The sequence below is a fragment of the Salvelinus fontinalis genome, chromosome 4 (assembly GCF_029448725.1).
Source record: "Salvelinus fontinalis isolate EN_2023a chromosome 4, ASM2944872v1, whole genome shotgun sequence".
NCBI classification, from domain to species: domain Eukaryota; kingdom Metazoa; phylum Chordata; class Actinopteri; order Salmoniformes; family Salmonidae; genus Salvelinus; species Salvelinus fontinalis.
The window spans coordinates 10,097,933-10,114,087 of NC_074668.1; the positions used below are offsets into that span (position 1 = coordinate 10,097,933).

Sequence of the window (16,155 nt, forward strand, 5' to 3'; positions counted from 1 at the left end):
CAGGGCTGGGGTCTGTCCCATTTCAATTCAGTCAATTCAGGAACTACAATTTCAATGCCATTTTATTCCCTTCTCCTTGAAAAGCATTAGTGAATTTTCCCATTGATGAATTGACTGAATTGAAATGGAAATGACAGTATACAGTGAAGGGTTGGGGTCCAATTCCAATCGAAGTCCGTAAATTCAGAAAGTAAACTGAAATTCCAATTCAATAATAGACCTGATAAACTGAAAAGGAGAAGCTACTTTATTTCAAATCTGAATTCTGAATTCAGTGACTTCAACTGAATTGAGTAATTCCTTAGGTGTCCATGGTGTGTGTCCGTACTAATGATTATCCATCTGCCAGGGGGGGGGTGGTGCCGTGCCAGTCCCTCTCTAATGATGACGGATGGAAGCCCAGACACCACCAGGGGACACACATCGTGGGGCAGCCACACACACGCCCCAGTCTGACCGCACCTCCCCTCACCGCAAAACACAGTGGTCTGAAATATACAGTTCCAAAACAGACGGAATCAACTTGGACTGTTTGTTCTGTCTTGGATGTACTAATTCTATTGTCGTTTCTGTGTTCTTTAACTGTAATATAATATACATATTATACATATGTATATACAAATGTGTAAAGTTGTAATAAACATGTAAAGATTTAATAAACAGTTGAAGGTATCATTTCAGTAGCCTTCCTCCCGGAAATAAAGGGAGGTATAAAAGTCAAACACCCCTTTAATAAGTGTGTCACATGTAATTCCTCCAGTCTATTTGAACACCATCAAGCATCATTATCAAGCTACCAACATCTATACCACCTTTAATAAGTATGTCAGATGTAATTCCTCCAGTCTATTTGAACACCATCAAGGATCATTATCAAGCTACCAACATCTATACCACCTTTAATAAGTATGTCAGATGTAATTCCTCCAGTCTATTTTAACACCATCAAGCATCATTATCAAGCTACCAACATCTATACAACCTTTAATAAGTATGCCACATGTAATTCCTCCAGCCTATTTTAACACCATCAAGCATCATTACCAAGCTACCAACATCTATACCACATTTGTGCATTCAAGTTCATTTGCAGGTCACAGAGTAGATTGAAGTTGCCCCTAGATGATGATCTTGGGTCAGTTTTAAATGTACCACACTAATGCTTAATGTTAGGATTCAGGGAGGGAAGCTGTTCCTAGACCTTGGAGAAACTTCACCCTGGAACATTGTATTAGCAGGTAGTGCACAAGGTCCGTCCAAATGTGAAGCTTGAATGCCCTCTAGTGGTACATGATATAACTGGGACAGGAAGCTGAAAATAGAACACTACAGTGTCACGCATGCAATAAGCATTTCATGGGAAAGACATGGGGAAAGGATAAAAGAGGCAATGAGAGGAGAGGAGAGAAAATGAGAGGAGAGGAGAGGGGGGGAGAGGAGAGGGGAGGAAAGGAGAAGGGAGGAGAGAAGAGGGGAGGAAGAAACACGGATAGGGAAAGCAAAGTAAAGGAGAGGGGAGAAGAGAAGAGAAGAGAGGAGGGGAGGGGAGAAAAGGGGAGGGGGGGAAGACACAGATAGGGAAAGCAAAGGAAAGGAGAGGAGAGAAGAGAAAAGAGGAGGGGAGGGGAGAAAGGGGGAGGGGAGGAAGACACAGATAGGGAAAGCAAAGTAAAGGAGAGGGGAGAAGAGAAGAGAAAAGAGGAGGGGAGGGGAGAAAGGGGGAGGGGAGGAAGACACAGATAGGGAAAGCAAAGTAAAGGAGAGGGGAGAAGAGAAGAGAAAAGAGGAGGGGAGGGGAGAAAGGGGGAGGGGAGGAAGACACAGATAGGGAAAGCAAAGTAAAGGAGAGGAGAGAAGAGAAAAGAGGAGGGGAGGGGAGAAAGGGGGAGGGGAGGAAGACACAGATAGGGAAAGCAAAGGAAAGGAGAGAAGAGAAAAGAGGAGGGGAGAAAAGGGGAGGGGAGGAAGACACAGATAGGGAAAGGAAAGGAAAGGAGAGGGGAGAAGAGAAAAGAGGAGGGGAGGAAGACACAGATAGGGAAAGGAAAGGAGAGGAGAGCCAGAGCCAGAGCCAGAGCCAGAGCCAGAGCCAGAGCCAGAGCCAGAGACAGAGCCAGAGACAGAGCCAGGGCCAGAGCCAGAGCCAGAGCCGGATCAAGGCTGGAGACATTCCAGAAAAAAACATGCAAACACATAGCTGTTGTGACTAATGAAAATAATATTTCGTCGAGATTGAAAAAGATATCTTTCTATGATCTTGAAGAGAAGAATAACACTCCAACCCTCCAGTCCCTGAAGATTGTTGCTGTTGGAGACCTGCTCCTCTGTTTTATGGGGCTAGGAGAGAGCAGTTTCCTTTCCAGCAGGGATGGAATACACTCTAAGGCCCCTTCCAGAGCTTCTAGATTGGCACAGTGCTGACTTACTGTCTCACTAGGAGAGGGTTGGGAGTGCTTACTCCATGCCCCCATCCTTTCCTCCCTCCCTCCCTCCCTCCTTACCTCTCCCCCTCCCTCCTATCCTCTCTCCCTCCCTCCTATCCTCTCCCTCCCTCCCTCCCTCCTATCCTCCCTCCTATCCTCCCTCCTATCCTCTCTCTTTCTCTCTCTCTCCCTCCCTCCCTCACTCTTTCTCCCTCCCTCCCTCCTGGCTTTCCTCCCTCCCTCCCTCCCTCCTTCCCTCCCTCCCTCAGGCTCCCTTAACCTTAAAGCTGTCCGCTGAACAGACAGCACACTCCCCCCTCAGCCCCAAAAGGCCCTTTGAGAATGGTAGGAAGCTGATGTCACCAGTAGTGTTTTCCCCCCATTCCAGTCACTCCCTCTCATTCTCAACGCAGTGCATTCAAACATGCTTAGCGTTGCTCCTCCATTCTAGTCTAGGTGTGGACCATACTCCAAGTCTCATGCTCAAGTATCAAGTAGCACTATGAAAGAGGGACGAGAGAGACTAGAGGTGTCACTGTGCTAATGATGATTGGGGTTGTTACAGTATGGCGACGTGGCATCACTGGTATGGACACATCCCCTAAGGAGCTACCTTCTTCTCCTCCTGCAAGGTGACAATCTCGTGGTAGCGCGGGACGACCAGCTCGGCCCGACTCTTCTGCCCCTTCCTCACATTGACGTTCTCGTACTCCGTCGTGGAATACCTGCGGACGGACGTGGGATAGGTGGAGGAAATGGGAAGTGTATTTGTCAGCAGCTCTTAAGCTTTTAGGAGGGAGGATTTATTTCCCCTGTCAATCATCTCCAAATGACCCTGTCAAAATCCAATCCAATTTTATTTGTCACATGCTTCGTAAACAACAGCTGTAGACTAACAGTGAAATGCTTACTTACGGGCCGTTTCCAACCCTGTTAATCACATCTATCTGGGAATGGGAGAGGATGGGAGAGGATGGGAGAGGACTGATTTACACGTCCAAGCCAAGCTCAATTGAAGAGAGTGGGGGATGTGATGGCTGGGGGAACGCAGGTGCCCTCCCTACTATTGAGCTGTTGAAGCCTTTAAAATAACTATGTCGGGAGGATGCACACAATATCCAAAAGTGCTTAGTAAGACTCATTCTCACTCGCCATCAATAATACTGTCAGGAAGTGCATTGTAAACAATGTTAAAGACTTTAATTTTACTTTGGAGGCAAAAATGACTGAATAGTGGAGCTTATATCCTGTGTTGTCATTTGGCCTGAGTGGATTTCGATAAAGAGGGAAAACGAATGCACATTTCAGGGAATTTGATCCTGTTGTACCAATTGCCTATACAGTTGAAGTCGGAAGTTTACATACACTTGTGTTGGAGTCATTAAAACTCGTTTTTCAACCACTCCACAGATTTCTTGTTAACAAACTATAGTTTTTTTACATACATAAATAGCTTGGAAAATTCCAGAAAATTATGTCATGGCTTGAGAAGCTTCTGACAGGTTAATTGACTTAATTTGAGTCAATTGTAGGTGTACCTGTGGATGTATTTCAAGGCCTACCTTCAACCTCAGTGCCTCTTTGCTTGACATCATGGGAAAATCTAAAGAAATCAGCCAAGACCTCACAAAAAAAATTGTAGACCTCTACAAGTCTGCTTCATCCTTGGGAGCCATTTCCAAACGCCTGAAGGTACCACGTTCATCTGTACAAACATTAGCACGCAAGTATAAACACCATGGGACCACGCAGCCGTCATACCGTTCAGGAAGGAGACGCGTTCTGTCTCCTAGAGATGAACGTACTTTGGTGCGAAAAGTGCAAATCAATCCCAGAACAACAGCAAATGACCATGTGAAGATGCTGGAGGAAACAGGTACAAAAGTATCTATATCCACAGTAAAATGAGTCCTGTATCGACATAACCTGAAAGGCCACCTAGCAAGGAAGAAGCCACTGCTCCAAAACCGCCATAAAAAAGCCAGACTACGGTTTGCAACTGCACAAAGATCGTACTTTTTGGAGAAATGTCCTCTGGTCTGATGAAACAAAAATAGAACTGTTTGGCCATAATGACCATCGTTATCTTTGGAGGAAAAAGGGGTAGGCTTGCAAGCCGAAGAACACCATCCCAAACATGAAGCACAGGGGTGGCAGCATCATGTTGTGGGGGTGCTTTGCTGCAGGAGGGACTGGTGCACTTCACAAAATAGATGGCATCATGAGGTAGAAAAATGTTGTGGATATATTGAAGCAACATCTCAAGACATCAGTCAGGAAGTTAAAGCTTGGTCGCAAACGGTTCTTCCAAATGGACAATGACCCAAAGCATACTTCCAAAGTTGTGGCAAAATGGCTTAAGGAAAACAAAGTCAAATTATTGGAGTGGCCATCACAAACCCTGACCTCAATCTTATGGAAAAGTTGTGGGCAGAACCAAAAAAGCATGTGCGAGCAAGGAGGCATAAAAACCTGACTCAGTTACACCAGCTCTGTCAGGAGGAATGGGCCAAAATTCACCCAACTTATTCTGGGAAGCTTGTGGAAGGCTACCCAAAAATAAAAGCTGAAATAAATCATTCTCTCTACTATTATTCTGACATTTCACATTCTTAAAATAAAGTGGTGATCCTAACTGAACTAAGACAGGGAATTTTTCCTCAGATTAAATGTCAGGAATTGTGAAACTGAGTTTAAATGTATTTGGCTAAGGTGTATGTAAACTTCTGACTTCAACTGTAGATGTGTGACTGTCGTGGTCCTATAGATCTGAGTCACTGGAATGGAGAAGGCTAGGGGTGTGTTAGGTAGCAGTGAAGTGTTCGATGTGAGGAGAGGCAGACAGCACTCACTCTTCAGGATCATATTGCCCTGGTCCAGGGCCCTCTACTCCCTTCACCTCGCCTCGCTTCCCTGTCATCTTCCCAAAATGGACGCCTTTGTACTTCAGAGAGAAGCTGGTTTCTGCCTGTGGAAATAAAACAGTGACGATGGAGGGGGGTGGTTTCTATTTTAGAATGGTGTTTTTTGCTTAGCTTTCTTTAAGATGAGATGATGAATTTCCACTAAATGTCAGTATATTTCAGAACAGTTGAGATTCAGCGACCAGTAATCTCTTTCCTTTACAACCTCCCTCACTTTTACTCTGGCATTTGAGATATGGCACAGGGACTGTTAACACACAGGAATGACAATAAAGACAGTTCTGGAAATGAGCATCCCTTTTCTACGTAATCATGGGTTCAGAATGACATGGCAGGTTTGAATTCAATCAGCGACACACGAACAGTAACTGAATATGCCAGTCAACAATACAAGCTTCATCCAATTTGCGAACACTACAAACCGATCTTTAACAAAAATACTGTCTAACAAAATGGTACCAAAATACTAACTCCTAAAGCAAACCAAAGCAACTCAGGTTATAAGTAACTTAGTCTGCATTGAAATTAATTGTACACTGTGATGCATATCGAAGTTAGGAAAAAAAGGTTTATTCATCAGAAACCCAATAGATCAGTCGTGCCCAAACAAGTCTTATCAGCATAGTTTTCCCTGTTTTGAAAGAATGCCATCAGACAGCTACTTAACTCCATGACGTGATAAACTTGGTGGTTAAAAACACGTGTCAGTCAGGAGATTTAAAGCCTTTAAAGACAAGGAGCGAGAGGGAGAGGAAGAAAGGAATTAATTGATGCACTCTTGATAACCCTAAATCACTGAGCTCTTTCTGCCAGCCTGGAGTGTTGATATAACCTACCTGACTAATCTCTTTCTGCCAGCCTGGACTGTTGATATAACCTACCAGACTAATCTCTTTCTGCCAGCCTGGACTGTTGATATAACCTACCTGACTAATCTCTTTCTGTCAGCCTGGACTGTTGATATAACCTACCAGACTAATCTCTTTCTGTCAGCCTGGACTGTTGATATAACCTACCTGACTAATCTCTTTCTGTCAGCCTGGACTGTTGATATAACCTACCTGACTAATCTCTTTCTGTCAGCCTGGACTGTTGATATAACCTACCTGACTAATCTCTTTCTGTCAGCCTGGACTGTTGATATAACCTACCTGACTAATCTCTTTCTGTCAGCCTGGACTGTTGATATAACCTACCTGACTAATCTCTTTCTGTCAGCCTGGACTGTTGATATAACCTACCAGACTAATCTCTTTCTGTCAGCCTGGACTGTTGATATAACCTACCTGACTAATCTCTTTCTGTCAGCCTGGACTGTTGATATAACCTACCTGACTAATCTCTTTCTGCCAGCCTGGACTGTTGATATAACCTAACTGACTAATCTCTTTCTGTGAGCCTGGACTGTTGATATAACCTACCTGACTAATCTCTTTCTGCCAGCCTGGACTGTTGATATAACCTACCTGACTAATCTCTTTCTGTCAGCCTGGACTGTTGATATAACCTACCTGACTAATCTCTTTCTGTCAGCCTGGACTGTTGATATAACCTACCTGACTAATCTCTTTCTGTCAGCCTGGTCTGTTGATATAACCTACCTGACTAATCTCTTTCTGTCAGCCTGGACTGTTGATATAACCTACCTGACTAATCTCTTTCTGTCAGCCTGGACTGTTGATATAACCTACCTGACTAATCTCTTTCTGCCAGCCTGGACTGTTGATATAACCTACCTGACTAATCTCTTTCTGTCAGCCTGGACTGTTGATATAACCTACCTGACTAATCTCTTTCTGCCAGCCTGGACTGTTGATATAACCTACCTGACTAATCTCTTTCTATCAGCCTGGACTGTTGATATAAGCTACCTCAAGGACGTTGTTGACTTGGTTAGTCATTAGCAAATTAAATATAGTTTAATTGAAGGCCAGACCAGTGGGCGGTGCATTATTTTAAGTGAATATTGTAATATAACATGAAGAATAATTACTAATGGTCCTCTTTGTTGACACCAGAATAAATGAACAAGGTGCTTTGTGGAGCTCCGATCATTAGCTATGGAAATAGTTTTCGGGCAAATTAAGAGGCCCACTGGTGCATTAGATCGGCTGCTGCTAATGGAACTCTCTCACACAGAGTAAGTGCAAACACACGCACAAACACACTCACTCACTCACTAATGAATTTACTCTCACCACTCTCACTGTCATAACTTGAGTGAGCGAGCATGCGAGTGAGCGTGTGTGTGAATGCGTAGCTGCGTGTGCTCCTCTCTTACCACCACTGGGTTGTAGAAAGCAGGTCCTAATGTATCATCCTTTGCTGGTGCCTTTTGCTTGCAAAGAAATCCCTGTCCATTGTCTTCATAGCCAAAGGCCTGCCCAGGTGATGGGATGGAAGGAATGTCTGGCTGTGGCAGGAAGTTGAGGCGAGTAGGAACACCCTGAAGCCACTAGTGGAATACACAACATAGGAAACACATTAACCTGCCCAGCCAATTCCTGAATGGGAAACCTGAAATTCACTACTTCCATGTATCTGCTTCCCCTGCCCTCATATTTAGCCTTATATCAAAGTGTTGTACCATCATCTTTTCAGGACAACCAGAGCTACAAGTAGAATACAAAACAACTTAACATAAACAGTTGTATTCATGAGTTTTATTGACAAAAGCAAAAACCTGATCAAAATGTATTTATTTGACTGCTGTAAGGACAGAAATTGTTTACTCAGTGGGAAAGGAATATCCAACTACTCAGCCACAACTGTATGGAGTTTGGAATTTGTGACAGCAACTATGTGAGCTTATTACAGTATTATAGACACCATGTCCTGGGCGACAAACCCTTACTCTTACATTCTAACCACTCGTGTGTGTCTTGTAGGCGTCATAGAGAAAAGCAGATTACATGTGCATGGTTGAGAGAGTCTCAGCTTTTCATATTGGGTTTTGTAAGAAGAACCATTTTTAGATCCGTCTCACAAACACTGTTCTCACAAACACCTGCCCCAATCAACGGTCGGCATCAGCAAATGCAGAAGAAATAGACGAATTCAGAAATCTGTAGCACAAGCACACAATGTCTAAGAGGGTGTGGAAGCACACAAAAAATCCCAGATGATAGCGTGAGACTGAAATGATTCAATGGCTTTTTTTACGACGTCTTCTGCGTCATCTGGTTTAAGTAGCATCATTTGATTTGAGTAAATATGTTGTTGTACAGACTTAAAATATGTGCAGTGACAAGGTGGGATGGTTCCCCACTCATCTTTGTAGTATGTCACAGAGTGTGCTAAGATGGAATAGCTTAGGCTAGTACATGGGTGTATTCATTATGACACACCGTAGCAAAACATTTAGCAGTGGGAAACTATTTTGCAATGACAACAAGTGTTTCTTATTGGACAAATTCAGGTAGATACCTCCCCGTTTCGGCCTGTTTGCTTCCGTTTTGTTTCTAGTGAATACACCTCAGGGACACATACCACCTTAGTGCGTCTCTTCCCCGGAGGCTCACTCTCAGCTCCCCTCAGTGTGTTTCCTGCTGCCTGCCGGACGTTGTACGTTCCAGGGCCCGGGACTTCTGACACCAACTCATCAAACCGCTTTGATCGATTCTTTAGACTTTGTCCTCCCAGAATGTTATCCTACGAGGTTCAGATCAATGTCACCTTGGTTTATGATTATCTAAGCTTGGGAATCAAATTGAACCCAATACATTGATTATTCAGACCCATTTGACAAGACTGCTAGAAAGACAAGTGAATTGAATTCACACTTGGGTGGATGGATGCATCCATGGCTTACCTTGCTATGTGAGCTGTTGTATTGTCCCGGTCCAGGCAAGGCTTTGTCATTGCTGGACCTGTGGAACATTGAGGGCCGGTTGGAGAGTGAGAGAAACGGAGCATAGCCATCTGCAAAACAGTGATAAATGGCAATGGAAAAATGCCTATACACATATTTTGAACATATTTTATACACTGTCACAACTTGTAACAGTATATATATATATTACATTTTCAATTGCTTTCAAGAACAGCATACTTTATGAATCAACATGATTAAATTATTAAATATTGGATTAATCACAAATTGTGCAAGTACGTAACAAAGGCTACATTTTGCGTCAATACGGCTACTTCAAACAGAAAACATAGCAGCTGAGCAGATACGTCTACATACATACAGCATTTTAGCCATAGGCCTGTCCTACGTGGATTTCAGATAAGCAACAGTCATAATAACTCATTTAAAAAACGGACAAATTATGACATTTTGCGAGCTTGTTCCTAAAATGCTGCTAAAACTTCCTTTTGAAAACATCAACAATCCTACCTGATTTTTTGGTTTTATATTGAATGACCTCGTATGATCCTGGCCCAACTTCGGACGTGGTGCTGCCCACAGTGAGGTAGGTAACTCTTGGAGCGCGCCCATACATTTTCACCAGTAATGACGCGCAGACAAAACAACTCCGTAAAATGTCAAATGAAATCCCTGTAGACGTAGTTTTGTCGTTTCCCTCGGTAATTTGGAGTTAGTAAAAAATCCTAATGGAGCAAAAAAATATTATTTATTTTCAGCGCCACAATGTTATTGTGCGTCGTTGCTTAGACACAGGTTACGCCAGTTTGGAGTCACGTTTCACCCGTTGAACAATGGAAGGGTTATGGAAATAGAACTTTACAATGATTCTAAAGGCTGTTGAAGAATCTAACATGCAAAAAGCAAAACATTAACTTCTGTAATGTATCAGTTATTACGATGATAATTGTTTGTCACCTCATTTGAAAGGCAATATTAGACGGAGGGAACACTTTTTTTTAGAACAATGATGCCATCTAGCGGTTTAACATAATATGACAACAATATGACATATTATGTCATGCAGTTGCATCTGATGACGCTCAGTCACTGTGATGCTCCCAGTAGAATACTCTTGATCCCAGCCCATGTGATTTGATAGAGCAGAAATAATTTATAGATCAGACAAAATAAAATGTTGAATGACAACGTATCTCCACCCGGCACAGCCAGAAGAGGACTGGCCACCCCTCATAGCCTGGTTCCTCTCTAGGTTTCTTCCTAGGTTCTGGCCTTTCTAGGGAGTTTTTCCTCGCCACCGTGCTTCTACACCTGCATTGCTTGCTTTTTGGGGTTTTAGGCTGGGTTTCTGTACAGCACTTTGAGATATCAGCTGATGTAAGAAGGCTTATATAAATGCATTTGATTTGATTTGATTCCATGCAATGGCATTTCATGAGTTGCTATGTAAGGGAATGCTGAGGATCGATGATCTGTGCATAGTTTTGAGGAAGAAACAAATAAATAAGCCATATCCAATTCAATATTTTAACGATCTGATTTTTTAAAAAAGGTAATGAAAGCCTAGAATTTGAATTGATGGAAAATCTATTTGATTCGGTGCATTCTTCCAAACTGCGGGTGGCAGCACAATATCGTCCAGTCGGCCGGAATGCTACAATTTACAAGAAGAAGATTGATTAAACTCGCGAGAATTCCCGGAAGCGTTTCTGCTGGTGAGAGGTGTATGAAGAAAAGACGAAACACAACAAAGTAAAACTGGCGCGGGCGCTACTTTTAATAATAACTTTTTCATAAATTCATAGTTACAGACCACAGTAACTAACTATTGAAACGTGTGGTATTAATTTTGTTAAATAACGTCGTTGGTAGAATTTCATAATGCCAAGTACCACATCTTTGTTGGAGACCGAGGAAACTGAGCCGGAGATCCCGCCACTAGTTGTGCATGCATTCGCCGACATAGGCCTGGATGACCACTACAGACAGACGGAACAACCCGAGAGCCTCTTGCATCCACGCCCGATCTCTCATTTCAATGTGCTTGGTGCCGTGCTGGACCTGCAGCCTATACAGCACCACCATCTGACACCAACGGAAGAGGACGAAGAAAGGGCTAACGAAGACGTGTTGGGAGAGGATGATTTCAACAAGACGCTGCTTGTGCAGGCCCAAGTCTCGGGACTAGGCTCTGTTATGCTACCTGGAATGGATACGCCCGAGACACTCTTGCTGTACAATGAACTTGACCACGGCACACTACAGCAGGCTACGGGAATGATGATTTTACCATCTGTGTATGGAGAGCCTGGCTATGAAGTTGAGACATCGCTGCTCATGCGGAGGAAGAGTGTCAACACAACAGAGTGTGTCTCGGTGCCCAGCTCAGAACATGTTGCCGAGATTGTTGGTAGACAGGGTGAGTAAGCTAGTTATTATTTTATTTTTTTCATTAGCCAGACGTGTATGTTGGATGTTAGCTTGATTCGGCTAGAGTTAAATGAATGTTATGTATGTTACCAATTTGGTAATTGACAACGTAAAATGTAATTTGGAAACAAACAGCTGGCTAACTGATGCACCCGCAAGTCGTAACTAGTTAACGTTACTATAACTAGGTCACCCTTCAAATCCACATTTCAAAGTTGGGTAACTGGCAAAGCAAATATCGTTATGTTGATTCTAGGTATCTTTCTCTAGCCATGTGATTGATAAACATTTGGATTGCAAGTTAGCTAGTTACTAGTAGTTAGCTACCTAGCTTGTTTCATGGTATGATAATTATCGAACTTAGGTAGCTAGCTTTGCTTTGTCCAGTTAGCACCTAAAATGATAGCTATGCCTTTGTTGATTACCATGCCACATCAGCTAACAAGCTATCGCTAGCAAATCGGTGTAATATACCGCGATTTTAGTTTGCTAGCAATCTATCAAATTGTCTTTTCATAGATGGGGTACATTTTTGATCCTCTTAACTTTTTGTATCGACTGGACTGCCATATAACATGTTTGGCAAATAGTTTGTCTGCATCTGTAATAGACCTCGCCATCTTGTAGTCCTAAAACCCGGAAATAAGTTAGCTATCCCTGGTTCGTTCAGCCATCCCTATGGGGAAAGAATAGTGTTTTGGAAAAAACGCCGAAAATAAAGTCTGAGGTAAACACCGGTTTAGGAAATCTTATACGTTTTGATCTGAGCTAATAGCAGTCAGTTAACAAGACCTTTATGAATTATGAAGCCTTTGATATGTTTTTTTTATTACATGAATTCTTTGTAGCTGATGATCTCATAGAACAAAACGTATAAGATCTCCTGTTTACAACAGACCTTAGTTTCAGCGTTTATCGAAAAACGCCATTCGTTTTCCTCATAGGCCTACAAAAAGACGCCATTACTATTTATCTGTGTGGGGAATGGTGGACTGTTGTTAAAACCTTGAGGAAAACGGAAATGACAAAATGGTATAAGTTGGACTTAACACTATCTACGAATTGTTAGTGTCATCTCAGATTTCACAATAGTAAGAAATCAAGATTGTAACTAATTATAAGGATAAAGATTAATGTCTGAGATTCTCCCTTCCAACGTGTATTCTTTTTTTTCTTCTTAGGTTGCAAGATCAAGGCATTGCGAGCAAAGACCAACACCTACATCAAGACCCCAGTGCGAGGCGAGCAGCCGGTGTTCGTGGTGACAGGGCGGAAGGAGGATGTGGTCATGGCCAAGAGGGAGATCCTCTCTGCAGCTGAGCACTTCTCCCTCATCCGTGCCTCCCGGAACAAGGCAGGTCCGATGGCTGCAGCAGGGCCAGGGCTACCTGCTGCACCTTCCCTACCTGGTCAAACCACCATCCAGGTGCGTGTTCCCTACCGCGTGGTGGGACTGGTGGTTGGGCCCAAGGGGGCGACCATCAAGCGCATCCAACAGCAGACACACACTTACATTGTCACTCCAAGCCGAGACAAAGAGCCAGTGTTTGAGGTGACGGGCATGCCTGAGAATGTGGACCGAGCGCGAGAGGAGATCGAGGCCCACATTGCCATACGCACAGGCAACTGTGTGGAGATTCCAGGAGACGAGAACGACTTCCACTACAACGGCACTGACGTCAGCTTCGAGGCGGGAAGCTGTGGGGCGTGGCTGCAGTCGAACGCAGCCGCACCTACCGGTGCTCAGCGCACCGGCAATTGCGGTGTGCGCATGACCGCCAACTACCGCAACGACAGCTCCAGCTCTCTGGGCAGTGGCTCCACTGACTCCTACTATGGCGGAGGGGGGAACCGCATGGCCGACTTCAGCCCCACCAGCCCCTTCGTCAACAATAATAACAACAATGTTGGGGCCAGCTTCTGGTTTGAGGAGACTCTGCTCCCCTTGGCGTCTGAGGAGCTGGCAGCACTGGGATCTCCTGGGTTTGACCCTCTGGCCATCACTACAGCTGCTCCTGCACCGCAGCCACAGGTGGTGTGGAGCCACTTGGAACAGGGTGTCCAGCTGTTGGGTGGTCGCCAGGCCCCTGTCCGAGACAGCCAATCCGGCACACCTCACCTCTCCCCTGCCTTCCAAGAGGCCTTGGAACACCCCATGGCCCAGCGGGTTCAAAGGGTCTCCCTCAGTGTCTCAGGGTCTCAAAAGTTCCCAGTCTACGGCCCCACCTTCTCGTCCTCCAGTGACAGCTCCAGCTCTCCCCCAGACTCATGCAGAGGAGGCCAGGAATGCATCCGTTGCCTGGAGAGTGAGATCATCGCAGCCCTGATGCCCTGCGGACACAACCTCTTCTGCATAGAATGCGCCAACCGCATCTGCCAGAGCCCCGAGGCCATCTGCCCAGTGTGTCAGGCACCAGTCACCCAGGCCATACGGCTGAGCCTGCCCTGAGCCCTGACAGGGTTGGTTGGGGGGGGCAGAGTGGGTGGGGTGCGGGTCCACGCACGTGCCTAGTATTGTCCTCCTGGTCAGGGAACCGATGGGGGTCAGACCCGCTAAGTAGCAATGGGATTCCCTAAAATACATTTTATTTTGACATGTTAATACTCTTCCTACCTTTTTATTGTGTTTTTATTTTAAATGTATCACATTTTTGGGGATCACTTAACTTATCCTAGGTGTTCAACTGTCTTTGAATCAAGGTTTAAAAGTTGGTTGTAACATTTTATTTCTCTCCTGGCTTTAGGCCTTTTATTTTTCTGTTAGTCTTTTATTTTATTTTTTTATATGAGAAAATACTTCTCCCTGTCTGCTATTAGCTGTGCTTACAGACAGGAAGTACCAGGATGTGCTACTTCAGTACTGCCATGCTTTCCATTGCAACTTGAAAACATTATCTGTTTACAGTAACTCGTGCCTAATTCCACTTAAGTAATTGAAACATACAACCGGTTTTGTGGGCACACAGTGTTACCATAGAACTCTATAGAAAAAGCCTGTGGCCTTTTTAAAAACCATGTATGTTATTGAACACTATTACTCAACCCATACCTTCAGGAGGTCAGACTGACGATGCATTTGGGTAGTGACCTGGTCTTCCGTTGTGGGCAACTCATGCTCCTATGTAGGTGGTTGGGTTCCTGACATTCCAGCCATATTATCCAGTATTTTTTTACCCACATTGAACTTAACTAGTCTACACCTACCCTAGTACGTTAAATTGGACTAATGGCCTCCTGACTCTGGTACCACCTCTTCATATGATCTGCCTTCTCACGTTTTGAGTTTTATCATGTGCCCAAGCACTGACCCCATCTCTTCTCTGCTGACAGATGATACCTAGTATTCCCCCTGCTGTCATCCTCTCATCCCTTTTCCCATCTGCTGTAGGCAGCATTACACAGGCAGCCGAATTCTGATATTTTGCCCAATTATTGGCAAAGCTCTGATCTGATTGGTCTGACCAATAATTGGGCTGACTGTAAATGCAGCCATAGAGGTATGCAGCTCAGATGTGTTATTCTAACTTCTGGGGAATACATTGGTCCTAAACCTCTCAACCCCAATCTTTACATTTTGTGTATGGAATATTGTTAATGACAGGTAAATATAGACATTTATTTTTATTTAACTTGAAGTTACATTATATACTGTATATAAATATATTAAAATGTTTACAAATAATTATTTTTCCTCTGTGCAGAACTGGGAGGGTGAGTTGCGGTGTACTGCAGGTTGTCCGTGATATTTGTTTGTAGTATATTTCACCGGTATTGAAAAACGATTAGCTGCCGTCTTGTAGAAGGAAAGTGCACATACGCATGTTGTCATAATGTACCGCATTGTACACTGCAACTGTAAAGGCCAAGGATCAAACATGAGCTGCATCTGTACGCCACCAAATTAATGGAATACATGCTTCTTAAATATCTATGCTGTACCAACAGTTAAAGAATTTGCTAATTTTACTACACTTCTGTTATGTAGGGAAGACTAATGGCATAAATTTAACAAATTGAGTCAAGTTTAAAGCAAACTATATTTTATGATAAATGGCCTTCTAAGTTGTGGCCAAAGCACTGATTTATATATTTGCTGTAAAGAGAATTAAGAGTTTTATTTTTCTGATATTACTTAATAAAGACGGTTTCATTTAAAGCCCTGTCTCGTTTTGACCTACTTTATTTTTTACAGGGTACATTTTTCAAACGGCTGCTGAATGTTAATTTCTAATCAGTAAATGGTTACATTTACTTTCTAGAGATCTGTATAGGCTGGGGTTGTTTCTGAAGTTCCCCGAAATATGATTTTCTACCTCACTGTTAGTGGGGATTGAGTCTAGACCAGGGGCATGTTTTGGTTTTTGCACTACACAGCTGATTCAAATTGATTATTTGTAGTGCTAGGGCAAAAACACCTGTGGTCTAGATTTAGACGAGGAACTAGGAACCAGGTGTGTTGTACTGCACAGAGGCACGTACTTCCCTAGCACAGCGTCCGCCTGGCCCTGATCTGCCTGACGCAGTCTCTGGAGGTCTGTCTGACCTT

General features: G+C 43.7%; 2 protein-coding genes across 2 annotated transcripts in view; one reads left to right on the forward strand and one right to left on the reverse strand.

Annotated features, from left to right (window-relative positions):
- stpg2 (sperm-tail PG-rich repeat containing 2) overlaps positions 1–10,148 on the reverse strand; it is a 74,131-nt gene extending 63,983 nt beyond the window's left edge. Inside the window, exons 1-6 of the mRNA XM_055918712.1 lie at positions 9,690–10,148; positions 9,159–9,268; positions 8,837–8,998; positions 7,629–7,802; positions 5,276–5,391; positions 3,037–3,148 (exon numbers count right to left, since the gene is read on the reverse strand). Of these exons, the coding sequence (XP_055774687.1) occupies positions 3,037–3,148; positions 5,276–5,391; positions 7,629–7,802; positions 8,837–8,998; positions 9,159–9,268; positions 9,690–9,795 (780 nt within the window). The 5' untranslated portion in view covers positions 9,796–10,148. The remainder of the gene's footprint in view (positions 1–3,036; positions 3,149–5,275; positions 5,392–7,628; positions 7,803–8,836; positions 8,999–9,158; positions 9,269–9,689) is intronic.
- A 708-nt stretch (positions 10,149–10,856) lies between these two features.
- On the forward strand, positions 10,857–15,765 carry LOC129853055 (RNA-binding protein MEX3B). Its single transcript, XM_055918713.1, has 2 exons — positions 10,857–11,598; positions 12,791–15,765. Exons 1-2 carry the CDS (start codon positions 11,061–11,063, stop codon positions 14,056–14,058), a joined length of 1,806 nt encoding a protein of 601 aa, XP_055774688.1. The 5' UTR covers positions 10,857–11,060; the 3' UTR covers positions 14,059–15,765.
- Positions 15,766–16,155: the final 390 nt, after the last annotated feature.